The following is a 24,642-nucleotide window of genomic DNA, read 5'->3' as shown; positions in this document are numbered from 1 at the left end:
TGTAGATAAAAGAAATGTGAGCTCACATCACTGACACATTAAATATAAAGTTCAACATATCCTGCAATACAATATGTTAATAACGTAGACACTATTTCCAGAAAGAGGTGGTGGCACTGACATTAGCATCTGGACTCTTGACACAATTAAAATTAATACAGCTGCATAGCTAGATATCACTCACTAAAAGTACATGAAAATGTTTATCATAATCGGGTGATGAAAAGCACAACAGGACATGCTTAATCTCCTAGCTCTTCAGTGTGTGCGACTGCCACAGTGAGGAACATGTAAGAACTCAGGAGTGACTTGAAACAGACTGAAAAGCAATGTTTCACTGCCCTCTCTGGGTGAAAGTTTCGAAGGCTGTTCTTCACTGGAGGGTGCGGTCAGAAGCACGCTCTGTCGTACCTGTACACACCCAACAGTGATGTCACTGTGTCTGGAATTACAGCTGTGCATGACTGAATCAAGGTGAGATGTTAAACCACTGGCAGTAAGTAAAAATAAGATTTGAAGGGGGTGTTAAGTTATTAGTTCATTTCTATGAAAGAAAATAATCTAAATATATTATAGACGATATATTAACTGGATTTATTTTCTATATAGTCAAGAGATGATTAGACAGGGAAGAGCAAAAAGTTAAAATTCAGGAAGGAAACTAAGTAAGTGATTGATTCTGAAGGAGGAGTGAGAATATCCAGATGACCAGTCATAAATACTGATGTAATTATTCTACTATGATCAAGTTTATGTATTTATTCTAAGAACCATGTAAAACTGTTTACAATGTGTGCATGATGGACAACAATGTAATTATCTTTACTAGATAATATAGATAAGATGAATTTAAATAATCAATAATCTAAATCTGTGACAGAATGATGAGACTCAAGCAATCTAAGTGCTATTTATACAGTCAGTCAGACAAAAATAATCCCATTTTTGTGTTTTCTTCAGGCCAAGGAATTAGACATCCTCTTCAGAATGAGGGGGAGTAAATATACTGTATGACCGGGTCAGATTTACCCAAACACAAGGAAAGAAGAGATTAGTGGGTTGTTTACAGTCACTCACTCTCACTCCCTCCTGTCCCTGCTCCCCTTCAGCTCCTGGAGGCCCAGCATCACCCTGCAGGGACACAAAACACACAGGGCTGTCAGAATGTCAACACACTTATATTTGCATTCACATTCTGACACTTAAACTGACCAGGGACACATGGAGCAGAAGCAGTGTTAAGACTTGACAATCAGCTGTTTTACCCAAGGCGACAGTTATGAGCCCATGAGTTATATGGTATGAACAAGAGCACGGCTTTCTGCGTTGCCTGTGGGTGGTCTACATGACAAATGCTTTTGTCTAAGATGCAGTGGTGGTTACAAAAAACAAATAGCCAAGTTGTACTGACCTTTAACCCTGGCTCTCCAATGGCACCTGGTTCCCCCTCTGCACCACGTCCCCCCTGCAAAGGTGAGACAGGCGTAAGCATGTTTAATTTGTACTGTAAGCATATGAATGTCAACTATAAAACACTTAACAATAAACTGATTATTAATTAGAATACTTAAAAAAAAGTACTTCAGGTCCTTGTTCTCCATGAGGTCCAGCTTCTCCAGGAGGTCCTTTCAGTCCCTACAAGAAAAATAAACTATCATTAGATACATTAACAGTGACAGAGCAATCTCAGTCTTAGACATACAAAGTATAGTAAATTGGGGGGTATAGCGCAGACACAGATTTAATAAACAACTCCAGCATGAGTTGGCAAAAAAAATATATATATATTTTTTTTGTCTGCAGAAAAAGGAAACTGACATCTCAGAATGCCTTCGGTAAGAAGATGGAAGCCAAAAGCAACGTCAGACCCATGACATAAACCAGGCCTCCAACATTATAGATACCTCTCACTCTAGGAAATATTTGTATTTGATTGTTTAACATTCTTGACTTGGGGTCAGCAGATTTCCAAGAAAATCAAGAACTTCAAGACTAATCCCTAAAAGTATGTGACTTTAAAATGCGACAAAGCTTCTTCCTTGTGAAACTTCTGTAAGCAGTAGTGGTTCTGTGCACATTATCTTGAGCAGCCCTTACACTTTCCAGAGAACTTGTCACAATGTGCGCTGTTGCCAGCAGTTTCCCGAAACAACCACATCAATGCAACAGTCAGTAAACAGCATACTCACTGGTTTACCCTGGGGTCCCCTCTCCCCGGGGCTGCCTGGAATCCCTGGTTTACCCTGGAGACACACACAGTCATGAGGTCATGTAGCTTCAGTCATTCATTTGTGTAATTCCAGAAAACAAACATGAGAAAACTTAGCCACAGTGCTCTTGTCATCATTAGCATCACCATTGTTACTTACATGATGAGTAACTAATATTTAAGTGTTACCTAATAGCTACAAAAATTATGGACAAAGTCTGGGAAGCAATACACACTAATAGTTTTCCTGAATGTCAGATTTCTTTTTTTGCAGTCCAGACACTGTGTTGACAAGTTTAGAAAAGACAACTGAATCTGAAATAGCATTTAGTCCAACGCTGACCAGACACAATTACCTTTGTGTGTGTAAAAGATAAACAGTCCATCCAAACACTAAAACTAATGTGCAAAACCTGCATGAGATAGCAATGAATTCAGCAGCATCACCATTAGCTGTGGAATAAATAGGTTTACATGTTCCGCTGTGAAACACTGCAACTTAACTCATCATATTTAATACTGAAATGTCTTTTGCTTTTATTTACTTATTACCTACAACTCAGAAGAAACATATATAGTTTATTTATTCATATGTCTCAAGCTTTGTAAACTAGGCCTTTAAAGAGTGACACTGAATTGAAAGTAAAAGAGGAAAAGGAACAATGAAACGTTCAATGGAATTCCCACATTGTGCAAACGTCCAGTGGAAATTATTGCTGAAAAGTGAGAGTCATTAGGTAATTTTTATAAAATTTTAGGAAAACTAGAGTACATAATATAATGCTCTATGACAATAAATACAGTCTTAATAGGTTCCAACATCAAAAATAGTAGCATGAGTTTAATGGATTTGCTCAATGTTTTTGAATCACGGAACAAGATTTGAATAAGATTTTATCAAACACAAGATGGTGCTATGACTTTAGAGGCTGACAGCTGAAATGCTACAGCGTACCACTCTCAGCACCCACAGGTGCAGTATTTACAGCAGCATTGCAACATAATGTTTTGTCTGAGGTTCAGTGATAATGATGCTATGAATCCCCTCAGGGTTAGTTTTGTCTGTGAGCGGCAGAAATATGGATAAATCAATCCTTTGAAACAACTACAGTACAGTAGGGACCTCTGTGGAAATAACATTAGAATCACTTCTAAACAGACATTTTGCCATCTTTACAGTAAAGCAACAGGGTACATCAGTGATGATGCACATCCCCCAAGTATCCTTTTCTATCAACTACACTACATAAACAAACAGCACATGAGGAGGGATCACATACTAACACACAGGCATCCATACAAACACAACATGTTCCCACTTAAAAAAGCTTAGCTGATACACCTGTGCTCTTCTAGAGAACTGGAGATCATAAATCTCTTTATTAAAACAAGGCATCACAGGCAAACCTAACGCTGAGTTACATTTCGCCGAGCTGGAACAGTTCAACACTGAGTTTACTGTTATCTTAAAACTAAGTTGACTTTTATCTTCCTTTTCCTCAGCAGATTTAGCTCAGGTTTCCCTCACAACATGCCAGCAGTGTTATCTGATACCGCAGGTTTGTCAAAGCACTGATTCTGACGATAGCGGGCAAGGGATGAAGAGGGTCACGTGTTCTTCATTTAACACAAGTACAGTAGCAACAGTGGGTCCAAGCTACAATTACTGTGAGTAGGAACTTTTTACTCTGAAATGGAGCTCAAACTGCAGTGACCTCTGTTTGAAACCTACTGTGACCTCATGCAGCGCAACAGAACTTAACATGTGCTTAGGCAGACAGGTCACAACTAGCACCTACCATAAGTGCGCGTGTTGTAACGTCCATAAATGTGAACGAACATTCTGTATACTTTATGTGTGGGTGTACTGATGGCTGTATGAGAAAGAGGGAGAACAGGGCTGCATGTGTCTATGTGTGTGTCTGTTAAGAGTAATTACAAACAGTCTGAGTTGTCAAACATTAGGCTAAAGCGTAATTAGAGAAAGTGGAAAGCAGCTCATTTGTCAGTGGAAAATAAGACAAGCCAAACCACATGGGGCGCGTCCATGCAGGTGTTAAGATCTTTTCTTCGACTGAAAATCATCCTTTGTGAGCCCTGCCATAAGTGGATGGAACAAACTGCACTATAGGAAACATACTGTAATGTTCATCACTTGATTATTAGACAACTGACACGGATCTGCTGTGGAGTTCGTTATTGTTTGCATGTCTCCACCATCTGTGGAACAACAGTTATTTTACCCTTTAACAGTTCAAAAGCATATGAAAACTACCATACATCATTTTGTTAATGGTGAAAAAGAAAAACCAGGAGTTTGCCAACTTGTTATTGTGTGGCACTAAAACAAGACACTGGCGTCAGTGTTAGATGTTTACTTTGTATGTGTGTCCCATACACAGTAGTTATATTAGCTGTTGAAAAGACACAGCTTTGGGGGTTGCTGAAGTTGCACCCAAAGTGGATTCCGACCACTACATCTGCTGGTTGATATCACTGATTGATATTAGATAGACATACTGACAAGATATTATAGTGAAGAAATACCGAAGACGTTTATGTTAATATACAGAGAATGTGATGAGTTTCTCATTATTTCTTATATGCAGAAGCAGAAAATACTGTCCAGTTCCACGTACAGTGTGTTGGTATATTGTGTTCATCAAAGCAGTGTTATAACAAATTGATTTTAGTACTGTATGCTGGATGAAAATCTTACACTCACAAGCATTAGATGAGTAAGGGAACATACATTCACATGTTTTGACGAACCTGGAGGCATTGCTCAATAGGGATGTAACAATTCCAAAAACTCATGGTACAATATTGCCATGTTAAAAACTCCACAATAGGTTGTCATAATATTAAAACAATGAAGAAAATAGATGGAAAAAGCCTTTTACTAAATAATAAATTAGCATTTTTGTATGATTTTCCTTTTAACTTAAAGTGCTCCTGCTTTTCTTTTTTATTAAAATAAAAGTGGCCACCCACAGTGCACAAACTTGGCATGAATAGTCACTGGCACTGAATTACTGAACTGTTTACAATAGCAAAACAAAAAAGCATAATGCAACATTCAGAAGCAGTGCTTTTAAAATACTACTGCAGCAGCTGGGTCTTGCAAACAAAACAAATAGTCACAGTAGAACATTAGTGGTTTAGTACCTTCTAGGTGGGTTTTACTTTTCCTGTTTGGTGGCTGTGCTGACTGGTGGTTGGGTTCTGTGTCACTGGACCCTCTGGCACACCAGAACAAGGAGAAGAAGATGCCAAACTACACTAGAACAGGCCACATTAAGGTGAGATTTGTGCTTTACTGGAGGCGTGTTTCAAACATCGTCATTTACTTGTCAAAAGATAAGACTAAGGATGGTTACTAAGTGGTTGGTTTTGATTATGTGCATCCAGTTTGTTTGCCCATCTCTGGTGAAGTGTTGTGCACAGCGGTGTTCCGACTGTTTCTGCAAGATGCATCCAAGATTGTCTCAGTCCTAAACAGAGCCGGTATTGCCTTGGTCTGGCAGTATGAGCAAATTGTTCAGCATTTGTCAGTTTCCTTTCCAACTGAGTCATTATTTGAAATAGGAAAACTGAAATGCTGCCACTCAGTAGCTGTAAAAGTCGACAACGAAGCACCCACCATGTCCATGTCAAATTTTGCGATCCAAACGCAGTTATATTAGTGAAGTAACCTTATGTAATATCCTGGTAGATACATCACAGTTTCACAGCATTATTGAGAAAGTTTTCTATTGTGATATTACAAAATTACAAATATCATTACATCCCTGTTGCTCAGTGTTTTCTTTTAATGACACCTTCCTCTTGGGGGACTTTAATGGGCCAAACGAATAATAATTATATATGCATATTACATATGAAAGAATGATGTGGGAATATTTTACAAGCCTGTGTTTTCTGCTGTACCATAGCGATATTTCTTGTTAAAGTGAAGAGGGCAGTTAAAGCTCTGACAGACAGACACATTCAACAGAGAAATAATGAAGTAATGCTCACAGGCTTCCCAGGAAGGCCTCTCCCTCCCGGACTGCCAGCTTTGCCCTGCAAAGAGAGAAATCAATATTTCAATGATCAACATGCAGCTTCAATCAACCTAACTGTTTTCAATTTATTCTGAGAAAAACACTGGCATCACATCCACATTCAATGACTGATGATTTTGCTTTAACAATGATATATAACACTTGAGATGGCCACATGTGCAGCAATAACAAGCTCCTGGTGATTTTGATTTTTTGATAAATAGTTCAAGTTTGGATAATTTCCTTGAGATGAATATACAATGCAACTGCAGTAGCTCATGCTATGTGTTGTTAATCTGGCCAGAGGCATTTGAATGATTCAGCAAGACAAAAATGCTTTGATTGTTTATAAATGCTATAGCTCTGACATAAACTTGATGAAGGGATAAACATTTGCAGTTTACAATAAAGTGATGACTTCAGTGATGACGCACATCCAATATTCTTTTCTTTTAACTACACTCAACCTAAATTAACAGCACCTGAGGAGGCATCACATATCAACACACTGGCATACATACACCACACGTGCACCAGATGTGTCTCCACATAAAACAGCTGAGCTGATATACCTGCACACTTATAGAAAGTCTCTGTTAAAAGAGGCAAAACTAAAGATAGACTACATCTTGCTGAGCTGGACCAGTTAAAAATAAGTTGATTTTATCTTCTTTCTACTCAGAAGATTTAGCTCAGGTTTCCTCACAACAAGCTGGCAGTAGTACTTCTGGGTATAAGCTGATACAGAGGTGAGAAAACAAAGACCCATTCGGCAAATACAAAGACAAATAGAAGCTTTTACAGAGGCCCTGGGGTTATAATGGAATCTGAGACGATCAATGAATTGTGCATCGTCAAAAGGGACATGCCTGTTGACAAAGAGGCTGCAGGGTGATGCCTTTTTTATGACAATCATTATTCTTGACTTTGGACAAAAAATAAGTGTACATATACAGCAAACTTCTCATTTCTTAGGAGTCTTCAGCCAGAAATTTGGTCAACATAAAACATTTAGAGGATCCTAACCATTCAGCAGTCAAAGGTACTTTAAAGTATGTTTAACAGTAATTATAAATAGGGCTCACAGCCTTATGGCATGTTAACTACCAACAATCATGCCTTTCCTTTCCTTTTACACAGGTTTGTATAAGTGGAAAGACATATTAATTAAATAGTACTTACTTTGAATCCTGGTTCTCCTTTTTGTCCAGTGTCACCCCTTTCGCCCTGAAAATAAAAAATATGGCATATTTTAGAAACACAGTAATGAAATACACCATTCAGTAGGTGTGAAAAAAGCAGTGTCCCCAAGCTGAGCACATAATTCTATTACTAATATACACAAAGAGGGGCACATTTCATGCAAACGTACTATATCTATACCATCTTCACCTGTGGATGTTGATGCTATATGACGGTCACATGCATGTTTACCTTGGTGCCCTCAGGGCCTGGTTCTCCCAGTGGGCCATCTGGACCTTGGGGCCCCTGTGCAACAGTAACATGAGACATGCCATTGAACATCACCCAACAAAGAATAAGGGGTGCAGGAATACATTTAGCATCAAAGCACCATACACAAGTTGACATCTGTACAGTTAACTCTGAAATAACACCAACAACAATGCAATTAGTCTGTATTCTATATCTACTTGGGGGTTTCTTGCCCTGATCACTCCCACACACATTCCAGGGGTTTGCCAGCATTGGAGCACCACTAAAGAGGTAGAACGATAAATAGCAATCTGTAAAAATAACCCAAAACTCTTAAAAGACTTTGCCTCTTTCATTCTATCTTTTGTTTCCATCTTGTCTCCCCGCTCCGTCTCCACCTCTGATGGCTACCTGCACCTAATTTGCTTGAACATCCGGCTTTTGTTCATACTCCCAAGGCTCCTGAGCTTTATCTTTTGTTCTCTTTGCATTAAATATTTCAAACGATGTGCTGTTTTAACTTGTGCTTGATCCTCATCGATATTAAACTGGCTTCTTTCAAATATTTAACTTAAAGTGGTTAAAAAATTGAGTTTCTGGTCATAGGTTGTGATAAAGTCATTACCACTGATGAGCGGTCCTTAGAGAGACCTACTGGTGCAAGGTTACCGTAGCTCTCTGCTGTAGGACATGCTGGTCTGACTACCAGGCAGGCAAACAATCAACAAACAAACATTAAACTTATTTTCACCTGTTAATTACATTCAAACTAAAACCCAATAAACTCACTTTTTTCAGTTGTTTACATACATAATTAGCTCTAACAATTGTCTAATGATTCCTAACTCTTTGTGAACAAGCACAAAACAGTACAGATAAGTGAATCCAGATTTAACTAAACATAATCGGATTATTGTGATTTGCAGACCCGTCAAGTTTGTCCAGGGTCCATTTTAGTTATATTACATAATTTGAGGTGTGCATAAGTAAAAAATGTTTAATTTTGCTTCCTAAGGCACAACTCATGCTGTGATATAGCCTTTATGCATTCTAACTCTAGCATTTGAAGATGAAGTTGAGAAACTCAGATGAAATATGTTCTCATTTGTCCTTTGTTTGCTCTGATCTGTGACACTGTATAATCAACACGATGGACCTCAGTTGCTGCTACTGTTACAGTAGAGTAGAATTCTACAAATCTCCAAGAAGCCTGAAGGTGCCATTCTCCTCAGAGCCACATGATGTTTCAACAGTATCACCACACCATATCCATTTGAAATTACCATAATGGCTTCCAACATGAAACTCATAGGGCTTATAAAAGAGTTGTAAAAGCACCGACAAAGAGGCCCGGGCCAAGCAGAAGGACAAATACACATCATTTAATTCCTTTAACCACTAGTTTGTGAGCATGGAGCTGTGATGTGAAACAGACAACCAAAGTCTGATAAGAGGGTTTCATGGTCTCTATTGTATTGAAGTACTCATGCAATTAATGTCCTAGAGATAAGAACCCCTCTTACCCTCCTGCCCTTTGGCCCAGCAATGCCTGGACTACCCCTTTGCCCTTGTGGACCCTGCAAGAAAAAATGGAATCAGCAAACAGGGTAGACACAAGATGGAAGAGAGAGAGAGAGAAAAGATTGGGAAAACATAGTTGGAGAAAAGGGAGGCGTTTGTCAGAAAACCTTTCATAGTGTTTCTTTGGAATGATGCAGTCAGACCAATGATAAAACACAGGGACTATTTGCACAAACTAAATAGGGATAAACCTCTCTACCCTTCTTTTAATAGCTAACTGTACAATCAGCCAAGGAAGATATACTGTTTATAAATAGATAAGTACATTTCTCAAAATCTGTGTAGGATGTTTCTGAGTTAATCTAGCAGTGTTTATAATATCACGCCAAGACACCGTGTTAGACGATGCATCCAAGTTTCTCATTCCATTAAATACTGATATGACTCAGTTCAAAACAACAAAACCACAGAAAAAGAAGCTAAAGAAATAAATGTACACAAGAAAATGAAAAGTAAAGACACTTCTTCTCAATACATACAATAAATATAGATTTATTTGCAGGCTTCCCATTGCAAGTAATCTCTGGGTACAAGGGTATGACACTTACTGGTGTACCTTGCATGCCGATGTCCCCGGGACTTCCTGGCACTCCTGGATAGCCCTTATACAAAAACAGAAAAAAAGTATAGAAAGGTAGACATGACAGACTGCTGTATCTATGTGTCAGGGTTTTAACAATGACTAGTATCGAGCAACACTGCAGCAACAACTCTGCACAATAACTAGTGTTTACATCTGTAGAACTGTGTTTCACATAGGCTAAGAACACCAAGAAAAAAAAGAGACTGTGTTTTTCATCATTGCACTGACCAATACCGGTTTTCTTTCTATATTAATTTATTAAGGAACAATACCCTAATAACAAATATAGTCAGCAAAGAGAAAAGTGCCTGAGATTTATCAGAAATATTACTGTAACATAGTAACGGTAATCCCTGTCAGTCTGCTTCAAGCAAAAACAGACTTTCATGAGATGATCATTATCTGTGTTGCCACTGAACTGACACTCATTGCTCATTTAAACAAATTATACAAAATAAAACTGGTTCACACAAATCACTCTAACTCCTTACATAAGTCACAGATCTATCTCTCTCAGCCAAACACACACACATTAGCGGTGATTCAACCATCTAACTATTCAGCCAGCAAGTCTCAAAATTAGTCATCTTCTCAGCAGCAAGCCTTTTCTGTTTAGTGCTCAATACTGTCAGAATAACGGTCATACAAACACATTTTAAAAACACACATTAGGGTGCAAGTGATCCCATCCTAGCAATAGAGAATTGACTGCAAAGAGACATCACATTTAGTGAACAACAATCATGGCCATATATTACAAAAAGGTTCCAACATTGTTTAACAAACAGAAACTGGGATTTCACGCCCTGTGGCTACTTGCTGGCCTTTTGTCACACAGCCGTAACCTGTTAGTTGTGACGATTTAGACATGATACCAGCTGAGTTGACTCTCTAGATCTGGTCAACCACACCAGATCTGAGAGAGGCACTGAATAAAGGTTTTTTTCAGTGGCTCTATCTTCAACGTACAGTAACTGTGGAAAAAAGAAACTATCTGATACAGTGGAAAGTTGCAAAGATTGGTCTCCACGAAAGTTACAGCATTGGGGAGTCTGGAACCTTTTAGGCCTCCAGAGAGTCTTCTTTCATTTCCATGAATTGGACCTTGCAGCTAAGAAATGTCTGCCAAATTTTAGAGCCAACATTGCTTAGTGGTTCACTTTTATATTCATCATTGTTAGACATTAGTTTATTGAACAATGTGTTCAAGCTGTGGTAGGCTGTTGTAGTCTCACTGATTTCTTGAAAAGCCTGTGGCTCTGGGGTTTACCAACACTCTGACAAGAAGCAGCATTCTGCAGTATATCCTGAGTGATTATACTTACCCTTGGCCCCTTCTCCCCAGCTGGACCAGTTGGACCTGCTGGTCCTCGGTCACCCTGGGGAATACAGTAAGACAGAGAAAGAGAGAGAGAGCAGATCAACACAGAAAACCTCTACACAGATTTGCATTTACTTTTTGTGATAAAGAGCTACGAAACTGGAGTTCACCTTCTTAAATGCAAAGGATTACAGTGACAGCTAGTTTAGAAAAGTTCAGGAGTTTATTAAAACAAGCAGGTACTTGGAAACTCACTTTGTGGGATACTGACCAATATTAAAAGCAATGGTAACGTGGGGTGAGCAGTAAAGCTGCCTACAGTAGGTCTCTACTCTAACACTTGTGTCAGTGATGCTTTAATCCTCCTTGAGCTATAACTTTCATGACTGTACAAGTACCCTTTCAGTTTTTGTTGTGCTTCTATCAAACAAAGAGAAGAATTGACTTAAGGCTCTATGTTGAAAACAAGTATAAATTAGGGGGTACTATTGAATTAAACATATATATATAATATGAAAGGAATTTGTGGACTGTCAGGGTACAGCTAGTGCTGCCGGACTGAGTGAAGAGGAGGATTTTGCCTAAGATGAGGTGGAGGATGAGCAAGAGTCTGACGAGCAGACAGCTTCTCATTGCAAGGACACGTTATTGATAGGAAGGAAGGTTAAGACAGAGGAAAGGAACAATGGAAATAGATGGTTAAAAAGGGGGTGTTTTGGGAAGTTTGTCAATAATCACCACCTGCACTTTAAATTCACTTGAGCATGAAGGCTGCAGAGTTACTGAAAATATGTTCTTTTAAGCTGAGGACATTAAGAAAGCCTCTCCAGAGTGCTTTATGAATATTTTTAGATGCCTGCATTTGACTGATCAACAGTGTATCTCAGCACAACACATGTCTGATGGCACCCATCAGGAACAAGCATACTTTGAGGTTTCTGATATACAGTGATGCTGAAAGAGGTTTGGTCACTACTAACTTGAGAATTCCTCCTGGATTTGCTTCAACACAGGGGCAGATGGGTGAGAGGCTGTAATGGTGTTATGGCTTTTACTGTTATGGTGAGAGTACTGAATGTTTACCTACGCATGTGTTCTGGACCCTCTGGGGCCTCAAGCCATGGCTGCTTAACACTTAAAGGGCTCTGCAATTGACAAGCAACTAGCAAACACTGACTGACAGCATAATGATAAAGAAACACATGCTTTACCTTTTCACCTGGAACGCCTATCACCCCAGCTATCCCAGGCAGGCCTACCGGACCCTGGAAAGGAGAGGAAAAGAGAAGAAAGGAGGAGACAACAAATCAGGAGGAGGTTTGTCTGTATGTAAGTATGAGGACCTGACCTACTGCGTTAACTGGACTCAGGGGCAGATCCAGAAAACTTTGGATGGGGTAGCCAGGCTGGGTTTATATTGGCTATAACCTATCGTTTAACAATGACTGGAAATTATTAGGAGTAAGTTAATTTCACAGCACACAGTCACTCAATGCAGAGCATCCCCAAAAGATCTCTCCTACTTAGTAAAGGAGTCCTTGTGGGGAAAATGCTAGCTGATATAAATATGAGAGTAACCATTTCCAGATCAATTGTCAGGTGCTGTGGTCTGGAGCCGTGCCAGCCTCTCCACTAGACGTTCTGGTGATCCAGACCAACAGTAAAACTAAATACAGTAATATACTGTAGTATATATTCTTATTCACTTTCATTCTTTTCCTATTTTTATTCTTTTGTGCATCCTTCTGTGAATCAATAGAAAGAGAGAAAGCAAAAGAGAATGACAGATAAAAAGAAACTGTTGGTAACAAAAACAAGAATAAGCCCACTAAGGTAAATACCATGCTCCTGTTGCTATTCCCTAACTCAGCTAAAAGGCTAAATGCCTCAAAGTGTTTCTTGTGTATCATCACCGAAATGGCATTATCCTGTTGGACGCAAGTAAAGCAGCTGAGCAATGGATTAGAGTGTCTATGAGAGGTCTGAGGCCTGCAGGCATGGGAACGGAGCTCTTAACTGACCTCAAATCCCTTAATTGGAACATGAAGTGAGGCAGTGTGGTACGCTGTATCATTTAACAGAATGTAATAGTTTTAAAGGGGTTTCCGTGTGGCAGGGCCTTGGCACTGGAGCTTTTACAGTACTGTTTTGAAGGTGATCTGGTTTCTCAGACATAGCCTGGGTTACAAAAGTAATGATATAACCTTTAACCTAACAAGTAAGAAAGAAACACAGCCCAAGTCACATACAGTTAGGAGTAAGCTTCTCCTTTACATGTGGCTCTTTCTCATTCACATATATGAGTACAGACTGAATCATGAAAATCAAAGCACAGAGGTTGATGTGGACTATACTTCAAAGTGCTGCTGCTGCTACCCGAGGACTGATGCATGTTTTATTAGTTGTTGACCGAAGGGTGACTTAAAAATAAATCTCAGCAGCCGGTTTAGATTGGCTAAAATGCACAACACCATAAAATCTTTGGTAAAACATAACATGAAACCATTTATGAGAAGTTTCATGGTGAAATAGGAGCACTCAGTGAACACATCTAACTTATTTGGAAAGTGACATAATGACATTCATTGGAAGCTCCGTGCATTGTACAGTTTTTTCTTTGCATAGCCACATGGCTTCAAAGGCTACTCAGTAACTGTTTAATCCCTCTGCACTGCAGCAATTGCCTGCTTGGTTGCTTTCACTAAGCACAGAATGAAAATATTAACATTAAGAGGCATCAGGGAAGGATGAGCATACTTCGGATGTTTAGAGAGGCTGTGTGCATATGAGGATTTTACAAAGGGGAAATGTCCAAGCACTTCTATGGAGTATTTGTGTTGGATAAAAGCATTAACTGAAACAAAACAGAACAAAACACACAAACACTTAGAAACAATCTTACAGTTTTTCACAATTGCTAAAACAATAAACCCCATTATCTGAACCAAATTCTCAATAGCCTAAACCAATTTGTCAAATAAATCACTCTTTCTGCAAAACCTTAAACAAGTTCAGGCATTTAGACTCTGTTAACAAATCTCATGCACTCTTTTTGCTAAACTCTAAACACATTCTCACTCGTTAAAACACAATTCACACTGTGATGAACCTGTGTTGCAAAACACTAAACAGAGGACAGCAGAACTTAAACACAACTAAAACACAGTTGTCATCGTTTACACACAACGATTCAAAATTGTTCACACTTGTTTCTAATTATGTGATGAGAAGGTACAAATCATAAGCCAGTTCAAAGTGCACAGATGGCACAGGTACATCCATCAACTATGGATAACAATATGAGAGGTAGAGGAATATGAGGTGTTGGACAAAAAGGATGAGGAAGAGTAAGACCTTCCACCATACAGCACTTTCCTCAACCCAACAGAAGAGTTTTTCTCTTCATGGCGGTGGAAAGTCTATGACCGAAACCCATATACCAGGTAAAATCTCTTACAGGCAATGGAACTGGCCTGTGGTGAGATAGACGTGCAGTCTTGTCAAGGCTGGATCTGCCACACCAGAGGATTTTTTGCCCTTTCCCTGGCCAGAGGGCAACATTGCCTGTGACATAGATGAAGTCCTCTGGCCAGGCCCAGCTCAAAGACATGATCCTGGGGCTGAATAATCTTTCTGATGTGTTTTTTTTCCTTCTTCTTCTTTTTTGATCGTAACATGGTTTTTGGTAAATTCACTATACAATAAACTTTTTGTTGTAACTACATGTCCTGGATGCTGTGTTCTCCTTTTTTTGATCTAGTGTCTAATGACTGAGCTGCAGTGTGTATATGATTGACTCATTTGTGTATGATCTGAAAACATTGTTTGGTTTTGAGTGCTGGTGACATGGTTTTGAAGCAATTGCTTGATTTTGCCAGACGAGTCAGAGGTTTTGTGAATTTAGTTTGAGTATTTGGATTTGTGTTTAAGGTTTTGAGAAAATGAGTGGTGGTTTCAAGAAACGTGTTTTAGCAATTCAGAAAAACTGTAACAAAAGTTGTGAGACACTTGCAGAGCCACTTAATGAACAAAGACCAACATCTTTTTGATTAACATTTTCTACTTAAAGATCCCCTCCAGAGACATTTTAAGACACATAACAACATTCTACTATGAAAAATATATAGTCTAACAAAGGTTTTTCAACAAAATTATGTTGATAAACCTCTGAAAAGGCCTGAAAACACATCTGGTCTTTGTCCTTCATTGTGAAGTTCAAGATTCATGAATATTCAAATATATGCAAATGGGCCATGCCATTGTGTACTGTCAGCACCGCTGCTTCCTTCCCAAGTGCAGACGGTAAAATCACTGTGTATCAGGATTCACTGGCAAGAGCGCATGTTGGAGAGATTCAGCTGGACACGTTAAGACCCTTTCAGACTCTGACTCTGATCACGGGTCTGCTACAAGCTGTGGTGGCTAGCACAGCCAAAGTGGTTGTATAAAGTTAATACCGCTAAGTGTTTTCACACTGGCATGAATGCAAATGTATTTACAGCCTCACTACAAGTTTGATAGTACTGTATGTCCGTATCTTTTTATTTTCTCAGTTGATCTAAAAAGTAAACCAGGACACTGGGTTTTAGCAGCATACCCTAACAATGACACATCTCATTTAAATGAATGTTAAATATCGAATCCCCCAGAACTGGTTTACATCCACAAACCGTGCACTCCAGAATATTTGATGTCACTAGATAAAACTTTCTATCCCACTCCTGCTCACTGAGAAGTTAGCTCTGACTACTCTGAGACCAGAGGATTGCACCTCTACAATCTGCAGATATTTTCATGGTGACCCATGACTGGTTTTCAGGTTTGTGGCATCAGAACTTTTGTTTGCTTGTGTATTTCTACCTTAGATTTTAGGGAAGCAAGCTGGCATCTGCCCCCTTCAGCAGAGGACTGTGAAAACAGCCTGTTAGCCTGTGACAAACTATGTACTATGTATTTGTGGTGTATAACAACAAGAACAACATTTTTGAGGATGGGGACTCTACACTTTTGCACTTTAACAACATGCAACATCATTATGAATCTTGAGCAATAACGGACCTCAAACAGGCTCTGGCAGGCATTGCTACGTGAGAAAATATGCAAGACATATGAGGTCACTTCCACAGAGGATCTCTAGTTTGAGTTCCGTTGGTACTGCTGTGGTGTTCTGCCAATTTTATGATGAAAACACAATTTGGTAGTGGAAGATCATCCAAATTCTTACTATGAAAAGTGGGTCAGAAAACATCCTCCACAGTTGTCGTACAGGAGGATTTCATTTACACTGTGGAGGCATTATCATATTGGACTGTGCGCATTAATCTTTAAGCAAACTATTAAAACAGCTAAAGCACAGATGCCAATTTGACCCTTTTTGCCAATTTAATGAAAAACTATTAGTGCCCAGCAGGATGGCTAATGATTAATGCCATTACAAGTGTGAAAGTGACTTACTTGTGGTCCGATTTTTCCAATATTTCCAATGTCTCCTTTCTCTCCCTGTAAGGAGAAAATACCAACCAGTGTGCTTGTTAATTTCTTGTATTTAAAGGGATCTTTGTCACCATCCAGCCCTGCTACTGATACAGGACTCTCAGTATATCACACATTTGAAAAGGCCCACACACACTCACTCACATTATGAAACAGTAAATAATTTTGTGCAGCTTCTCATTGTGTTTGGCCAGAATGTATGACAGAATGTATAACCCTGGAATTTTCCCTCCTAATTAAGAGCATGCTTACAGCTCAGTAAGTCTAGACTTACAGTAATCGAGTCACAAACATGGGGACACTGGCAGTCAGAGGTAATTGCTAGATCATGACTGAGGATAATAACATTTTGAAACACATGATACCACCATCACAGCACCTTTGGTGGGTGCAAAAGCCAGTTGCAACAAATCTTAAATCTTCTAAACTGAGAATACACTCCCAAAAAAGGAGGTATAGCAGATTATCACACTGTCATTCTTTTAACTTATTTTTCCTCAGTTTCTCACTTTAGTCAGTAATTTTTCAAGGCAACTGATACAGACAAGAATCATCAGGCAAGTGTGAACTTACATTTTTCTATTATAAGACATTAAAGCATTAAAAACTGGACATGAACTGGCTCTGGTGCGTAATAAAAATTTAGTCAAGATAATTTGCAAATAGAAGTGTCATGATATTGTCAGCCCTTATCTTGGAATAATAAAGATTTTATGGTTCACTATGCATAATATTATTTAAAAAAAACACTGAATGTGAGTAAACTATAATAGTGGAAACATGTTAGTGGAAACATTAATAATTTTTTTCCTCATAGGACATGGACATGTTGTTAGTTCACAGCTGAGTTCCTATTGACAATAGTAGGTAAAATTCATGCTATAATGTTTTAAGAGGGCTTGACAGTTATTTACAAATCTAAAATTGAAAGTGCCATAAATATATAGGACTAATGCAATCATGAGTTCTCTAATGCAGACTGACCACTAAACCCTCGGGTCCAGGTTCACCAATATAGCCTTTCCTCCCAGGTCTCCCCTACAAAGAAAGGCAGAGACAAACACACAAGTAATTAATAAAAGATAGCAAAGCTCACAATGTGGTTTTCACATTTTACCCGAGCATCTTCTGATAAAACAACTAAGTGTATTTATCATTCAAACCACCTACAAATGGTTCAGTATGTGTGTTCTCGTGTCTGTGTGTGTTTGTGTATACGCAGTATGTGACCCTAGAAGTTCTTACAGTAGGGCCAGCGCTGCCAGGTGGGCCAAGTGGTCCTTCATCACCCTGCAAAAACAGTACAGACCATCACATCCAAACATACACACACACAAACACACTCTCCAGCAGTCCAACAAACAAGTAAACAGCTGGTATACCAAACACACATGCAGTGCTATTATATTTGATTAAATATCAGCAGGGCTGAAAGAGCAGTACTCAGTTTATCCAACTTAGTGAGATTGTTGCAAAATTTTGTGATTTTTAAGGCCCCTTTGCAACCTTTTTCAAAAAAGGGACTAGCAACAAATCTAGTGAGTTTTAGGACAGAGCGCCTTCTCTGGAGGAGCATTCAGTTGACTACACTCCCGAGGGCATGAATGAGCTACGAATGTGCCTGTCAGAACTCCCAGTGTTTCATCCTGGTTTCCCAACAGTATGATATATGTTGACTGAATGGTTCATGTTTTTATATACTGTATAATTTTTCTCTGTTAACAATAAGGCAGCAGGTATCAAACTTTTCCAGTAACTGCTTTGCCTCTGTACTCTTATCTGACTAAGGTGTTGTGATTCCATAGCAAAATACACTGGTAAACTCTGCACCTTTGTGAGTGGTTGCCAGGTCAATGCTGTAACATTAAACACAATAGACAAGTATGTGCTGCACACCCTCCAAAGGCTTCGGTTCTTTTTTCCAGGGCTGGAAATTTTTCAGCCTTGTTTTCATAAGCACCCAGTCGTGAATCATGACCTCATCCAGTGGAACATGCCCCAAGAAACATAGCAGGAAAAAAAAAAACTCCTACTAGGTTCTAAGCTATGACTTTATGTGAGATGTGATTCTTGATGAGCCATAGTTTCCACTTTTCTGCATTTGTCAATCAAGAACAAAGCAGACATGTAGGATTAAGCTGGGTGTCTCACCTGTATTCCTTTTGGCCCTGGTGGGCCTTGGGGCCCTCGGTCACCCTGCAAACCCTGAAATACAGCCATATGCATGAATTCAACTTAATGATGGATGGATGGATGAACAGAAGGACAGAGATGCTGTTGTACCTTTGGTCCAGGTGAACCATTGGGCCCTGGTATTCCGATGTCACCAGGAAATCCCTTGTAATAACAGGAGCAGACAAACATCATTATATGCTACTGTAGTATTATTTCACCTGTCATGAGTCACAAGACAAATTAGTTAAGTTTGATCTCATGCATTAAATTAGCCGATTGAACTTCTGCGTATATCATACGAGGGTAAAATTTACAGGCAAGTATAAATTTAGGACTATTTAGGGTACATTTTGATGTATTACAGCAGCTCCTCCAGCATCTTGCATCAATCTGTATCTGACAGACACAGAGTTGGGGGCTTTCTGGAGTCTACAGAGAGGGTTATAGAAAACGTATGTAAAGATAATAATGAATTTCTATTGAGCTGATAGAAGCTGATGGTACCTTCAGGCACACCTGCCATGGCACAGTCATTTAAAAAAAAAGCCTGCCGACGTATGTGACCTATGGCCATGAAGGGCCATGATTTCAGCGTGACCATGGTGGAGCGTGTCATATTAAAACAGATCAGCCCGGTTTATGCAAGTCATAAAATTGCCTACATGAAAAATTCTATTGTTCCTGCAGTAGTTCTTGAGCAAGATATGCATCTTGCATAGGCAATTGAACTTCATGTCCCCAAAGCAAGGAGAGGGCAGTGGGCTTGAAAATGTCAGTAAGGTGAATTAAGTCCTTGTGATTTGTCCCAGTTTGCATAACAACAGCAGACATGCTGGAGCTAGTCATATTAAAATAGCATCTGGGGTTGTGTACATCTTTGACACATGTCCCTTGGAAGCAGAAGGTTTGGATTTGGCTATCTCAGTGTCACTTATTAGAGAGATGCCACCAGAAGCACAACAGGACAGCATTTGTCGCACCGAAATCTTCTGGAACAATGGTGTACCCAGTTGTGGGCACTCATGAGTGACTGTTAGATATCTGCCCTTCTTCTTCACAGGATCAGGTGGGCTGGACTGGAGAGGGAGATCAGGAGATGTGCACACAGCTGAAGAGTGCAGAGCTTGAAAAGTGTTCTCTAACCAAAGATGGTCAGGAGGCTGCCTAGGGAGTGACTGGATCTCTGTTTTCTGGCTCTGTAGTGAAGCAGACTCAGAGTTTTGGTTTGGCCAGTAACCGATGATTAAAATTGCCTTTGGTTTAGTGGAATTAGTGTCAGAGACCAAGGCTGAAGTCCCAGGATGTGCTAAATGTTTGGCTTTCCTGACAGCAACAAGTGAGAACTCCATGACCCATCACTAGGTCCTCTAATAGGAGAGTAAAGATACAGCCAGATGATAATCTTTTTATAGCTGTGTTTGTGTTTGAGCGACCTCACTATAGATCCTTTCTTACTACTACTGTACCAAAACACTGCAAAAACCCAACACAGAAGCTGAAGATTTAAAACAGAAAGTTCCTTTCTTGCTGCTGTCTACTTACAACATTTTAAACTGTGTAAAATGGTTTACTAGCCTAAAAGCAAAGAATGGAACTTGTCCTGGACAGTTAAAAGCTGAACTTCAGGTAAGTCCATCTTATTAAGGTTAAGTGTAAGTGCTGTACTGTGTGTACTGTCGATTTGCAGTAATGTCAATTTATGTTGTTACACATAAATTGCTTGCTTTAGGTAAACAGTGAACTACCCAGTCTTGTAATCCAAAAGTTATGTGCTTTAAGCTTTTAAACACAGAACATCAGTTACTTTGTTGAGGTGATATGATCACGTGCACAGATTTAGACTCACTTCTCATGGATTTTTCAATGACATTTTCTGTTCCTCTGTTCTGAGAAAACTTGGTGGCAAATAAAATGTCGAATATGAAAACTTATCACATATACATGTTCTACCTCTGGCCCTGGAGGCCCAGGTGGTCCTTGTGGCCCCACATCACCAATTTTACCCTGTTTAAAATACAAGTAACACATGGAGACAAAAAAAGGAAATTTTAAAAAATATGCTTTACCATTTTAACAATTTTATTTTTCTTGTCACACTTTTCTCTTCTTTTTTTTTTCCTGGTGAATATTCTATTCACAAGGTGCAAATGAAAGTAGTTTACTGAAAAAATAATGAACTGATCACGTTTAGACAGTGGAGAGCTGTGGTAACTACAGCTACATAGAAACTATGTGCTGTGGAAGAGGACTGCTTCTGCACTTGTAAATAATGCATTCAGGGGAGTTTTCATCTTTTTTCTTGTTTCTACTGATAAGCAGTCAAATAGTTGTTTGAGACGTTTATCCCACTTCTTTCTTCGCTCACTGGAGGCCACTACCCAGCAGCTGCGCAATAAAGCTAATACAGTGTGTTGTAAATGTGACCTCATTCACTTCAATTTACAAGCTAACACAAATCTCATTAACACAGATCTCACTATGGTGCTCTGTTTACTGCACAGGCACATACACACTCACACAAGCACATACCAGTGGTCCTGGTTTCCCTCTTGGCCCCGGAGGACCGGGCACGCCAGCAGCACCCTGAAAGATACCGACATGACACTCAAACTGCTCGTATGTTCCCTCTGTGTGTGTTTGCTGTGGTCCGTTTCAAAATAACACCCATATTCACATGGAATAAGCATTATGTGGTGACTTCAGGTGATTAATGAGTGAACATCTGCATTTATTCAAAACACACACAATGTATTTCTGATTGCATAGAAATGTTTGTTTGCAAAGACAAATATTCCTTTCTATATTCTGCTATTATCCAACAAAGATCACTTCTGCATGTTTAAGCAACCAGGAAAAACAAAAATATGCATTGGTTGTAAAAGTATTATCAAGTAACATATGTCCAAAAACAAACACTGTGGTGGAATGTGAAAAATGACAGAATGATGTGGAAATAAAATCTAAGACGCTCGTTTTATAAACTGCTGAATGTAACAGTCCCACAACCATTGTACTCACATGGTATCCACTTGTATATTCCTTGTACGGGAGAAGACTTACCTTATCGCCTTGGTACCCCATCTCTCCTGGTTCACCCCTTTGTCCCACGTCACCCTAAATTTCACAGTATCATAAAGAGATATAACAAAACACTACCCTGCCATGCTGATCACAGCACGACCATAGATAAAACATAGACAGACAAAGGGCCTCTACATACAGTGTATACTATATATTCATGTACATTATGCATTAACACTTGTAAACTGTTGTAAGCTGCTGCTGCATTATGAATTAATATCAGTATTTCTCATAAAGAGCCAGTTACACACTCTATCATATTGGTGACTGTGTTCTCAAAATGCCAACAGGATTTCTTATAATATGTCCAATAATGTGACTTAAACTAGTGACACAAGGATACACTGCAATAATATAAATATTTAGATCACCTTATCACCTTTCAATCCAGGCAGGCCTGCTTGTCCTGCTATGCCCTGGTACAGAAAGAGGAAAAGGAGAAGAGGGAAAATTGTGTAAGGAATCAGTGACTCCAATGATGAAATTCTTTTTGAAGCAGGGATCTAAAAATGAACTAAAGCCAAAGAGCTGGAGCCTGATGACAGATACAAGTTGACATCATGGCAAATGTTTCAAAACATATTTCTCATAGTATACCTGTCTTCACAGATAACAAATTATCCTAGAATTTTAAACATCTGCAGTAGCTTGTGTGTGTTCTACCTGCGGTCCCACCACACCAGGCAGTCCTCGCAGTCCTTCAGGCCCTGGCTCCCCCTGCCAGAGAGAGAAATATCACAATAGAAGTCGTGTAACAAAACAGAACACACAGAACCCCCCACACACTTAGTGGCACAGGGTTGCTGTCCGACAGTGAATGGCATTCTTCACACTAAAAGTTTCCAGCATCTTCCGGGCAATGATGTTATTCTGACATGCTGATTCCTACACAGCATTCCTTGTTGTCACAACCTTACAACAGGACTAAGGAATGCTTACAGTTTCTCCAGTTGTGTTGTTTGGGTCCGGGCTGGCTTTGCTCATCACCGCAAGCCCACACCATCAACTCTAATTGACAGAGACGAGGTGTGAATAGTGTGGCTGGACCTAAAATGCCCTTTACAAGCAGGCAGCCAGTTAGGATGACCACTGACTGAGTGCTTTTTACTGTGACGGCTATAAACATGCTAGCAGAGATGATATTGCGGTGACAACAATAGGAGTGTGTCTAAGTATGTTCAAGCACATGCACAGCATCTGCAATTCACACACACATTCACAAACACATTTACCTAAACACAGCCTTTTGTATCTACATTAGACAAAGACTGATTTTTATGCCATTGTGCCCCCGAAAGCCACAGGCAGAGGCATTAGGTTTTCACATTGTCCGTCCGTACAGGCAATTCTTGTGAACATGATATCACAGGAACACCTTGAGGGGATTTCTTCAAAACTGGTTAAAGTGTCCACTTTGACTTAGTAATGGACTGATTAGAGTTTGGTGGTGAAAGGCCAAAGGTCAAGGTCACTGTGACCTGGCGCTTGTCCCATTTTTGTGAATGCGATAAGTCAAGAACGCCTTGAGGGATTTCCTTCAATTTTGGCTCAAGTGTCCACTTGGACTCAAAGATGAACTGATTAGATTTTGGTAGTCAAAGATGAGTGACCTCACTTCTGTCCCATGCCCGTGAATTTGACTGGCGAAGGCATACAAGTGTGAGGTGATAATTCTAGTTCATTTTCACTCCTTTTTATGTAAGAAATCAGGCACTTGGCTCACATAATTTTTGTTCTCTTTGAAGCAGCAGGGCAGCTTAAAGTAAAACAGAGTAGGGGTGATGAGACATTTCTGCCAGAATTTGCTCCAAGACAGGGAGGAGTAAAGACAGCGTCTTTCACAGATAATTAGAAATCTTGAACTTCTAAGCTAACTCTAAGCAAAAAAGTAAACACCGGAAAGTGAAAATGGTACTATGAACATACTTTTTTTGGGCAGGGGGGAAAAGCACTTAATTTGTCAGTCTGTCCAATGTGAGTAGTGTAAGTGAGTGACAGAACATGGCTTAATGTTAAGTCATCAAGGATATATAGTTTAAACTAGCGGTACATCCAAATCCTGTTGTTTGATCGTTCCTCAGTCTTTGCTGGACCCAGAAGTCATTCCGATGCGCCACCTTGAAGAACTTCCCAAAGCTCATATTCCTGCTCTAAAGAAAGAGGATTAAGGAGGCTGCCTGGAGGAGCTATGAGGGAGGAAACAAGAGTGCATCCTTTGTGGAAGCTGTGGACTAACATGCCACTTTTCCCGAAATCAGTTGGTGATTGGACATTTCAGATAAAGGACTGGAGGAAAGGACAACTCATATGTTTCCTTGTTCCTCACTCCTCAGATTTTTTCCTCGCATCTTACATGGGTTGGACTAAGACGCAAGGAAAAGACAAGTGGGGGAAATGTGGTTACAATTAATTGTCTACGGAGATGCACCCTAGGAGTCCATCTGGACCCTGTAAGGCCAGTGTTTGATGCTGCGGCTCCACTGCAGCAGGAAGGATAGTAATCCCATGTGCTCCATCAAAAGAAGCTTTCAACATACAACACATGAAAAATGACACACTGAAAGGAGGGGATAAAATGAGAAAAAGAACTTTCCCCAAAAGCTCTGGTGTCCACTAGCCTGGGTGAGGTGATGTGGTACATCAACATCTCACCCAGAGCCTTTGCTCAAACCACTGTCAAGATGTGGCCTGACTACCATGTGGTGAGAAACCATCCAAA

The 24,642-nt window shown here is 39.7% G+C and overlaps 1 protein-coding gene across 2 annotated transcripts in view; it reads right to left on the bottom strand.

The window, feature by feature from the left end:
- Window positions 1-24,642, bottom strand: part of col24a1 (collagen type XXIV alpha 1 chain) — a 62,755-nt gene that overhangs the window by 5,662 nt on the left and 32,451 nt on the right. For both annotated transcript variants that reach the window (XR_002275175.1, XM_020602920.1), the window contains exons 15-35: window positions 22,587-22,640; window positions 22,295-22,339; window positions 21,903-21,956; window positions 21,372-21,425; window positions 20,793-20,846; window positions 18,951-19,004; window positions 18,819-18,872; window positions 17,913-17,957; window positions 17,652-17,705; window positions 16,629-16,673; window positions 12,386-12,439; window positions 11,179-11,232; window positions 9,819-9,872; window positions 9,213-9,266; window positions 7,690-7,743; window positions 7,438-7,482; window positions 6,230-6,274; window positions 2,190-2,243; window positions 1,582-1,635; window positions 1,412-1,465; window positions 1,078-1,131 (exon numbers count right to left, since the gene is read on the bottom strand). Coding sequence is in view for 1 of the 2 variants with exons in the window: in XM_020602920.1 (XP_020458576.1) it covers window positions 1,078-1,131; window positions 1,412-1,465; window positions 1,582-1,635; window positions 2,190-2,243; window positions 6,230-6,274; window positions 7,438-7,482; window positions 7,690-7,743; window positions 9,213-9,266; window positions 9,819-9,872; window positions 11,179-11,232; window positions 12,386-12,439; window positions 16,629-16,673; window positions 17,652-17,705; window positions 17,913-17,957; window positions 18,819-18,872; window positions 18,951-19,004; window positions 20,793-20,846; window positions 21,372-21,425; window positions 21,903-21,956; window positions 22,295-22,339; window positions 22,587-22,640 (1,089 nt within the window). In the remaining variant the exon portion in view is untranslated. The remainder of the gene's footprint in view (window positions 1-1,077; window positions 1,132-1,411; window positions 1,466-1,581; window positions 1,636-2,189; window positions 2,244-6,229; window positions 6,275-7,437; window positions 7,483-7,689; window positions 7,744-9,212; window positions 9,267-9,818; window positions 9,873-11,178; window positions 11,233-12,385; window positions 12,440-16,628; window positions 16,674-17,651; window positions 17,706-17,912; window positions 17,958-18,818; window positions 18,873-18,950; window positions 19,005-20,792; window positions 20,847-21,371; window positions 21,426-21,902; window positions 21,957-22,294; window positions 22,340-22,586; window positions 22,641-24,642) is intronic.

Source organism: Monopterus albus, unplaced genomic scaffold (genome assembly GCF_001952655.1).
Source record: "Monopterus albus unplaced genomic scaffold, M_albus_1.0 scaffold58.1, whole genome shotgun sequence".
Lineage (NCBI taxonomy): Eukaryota > Metazoa > Chordata > Actinopteri > Synbranchiformes > Synbranchidae > Monopterus > Monopterus albus.
This window is presented reverse-complemented; position numbering and strand designations above follow the sequence as displayed.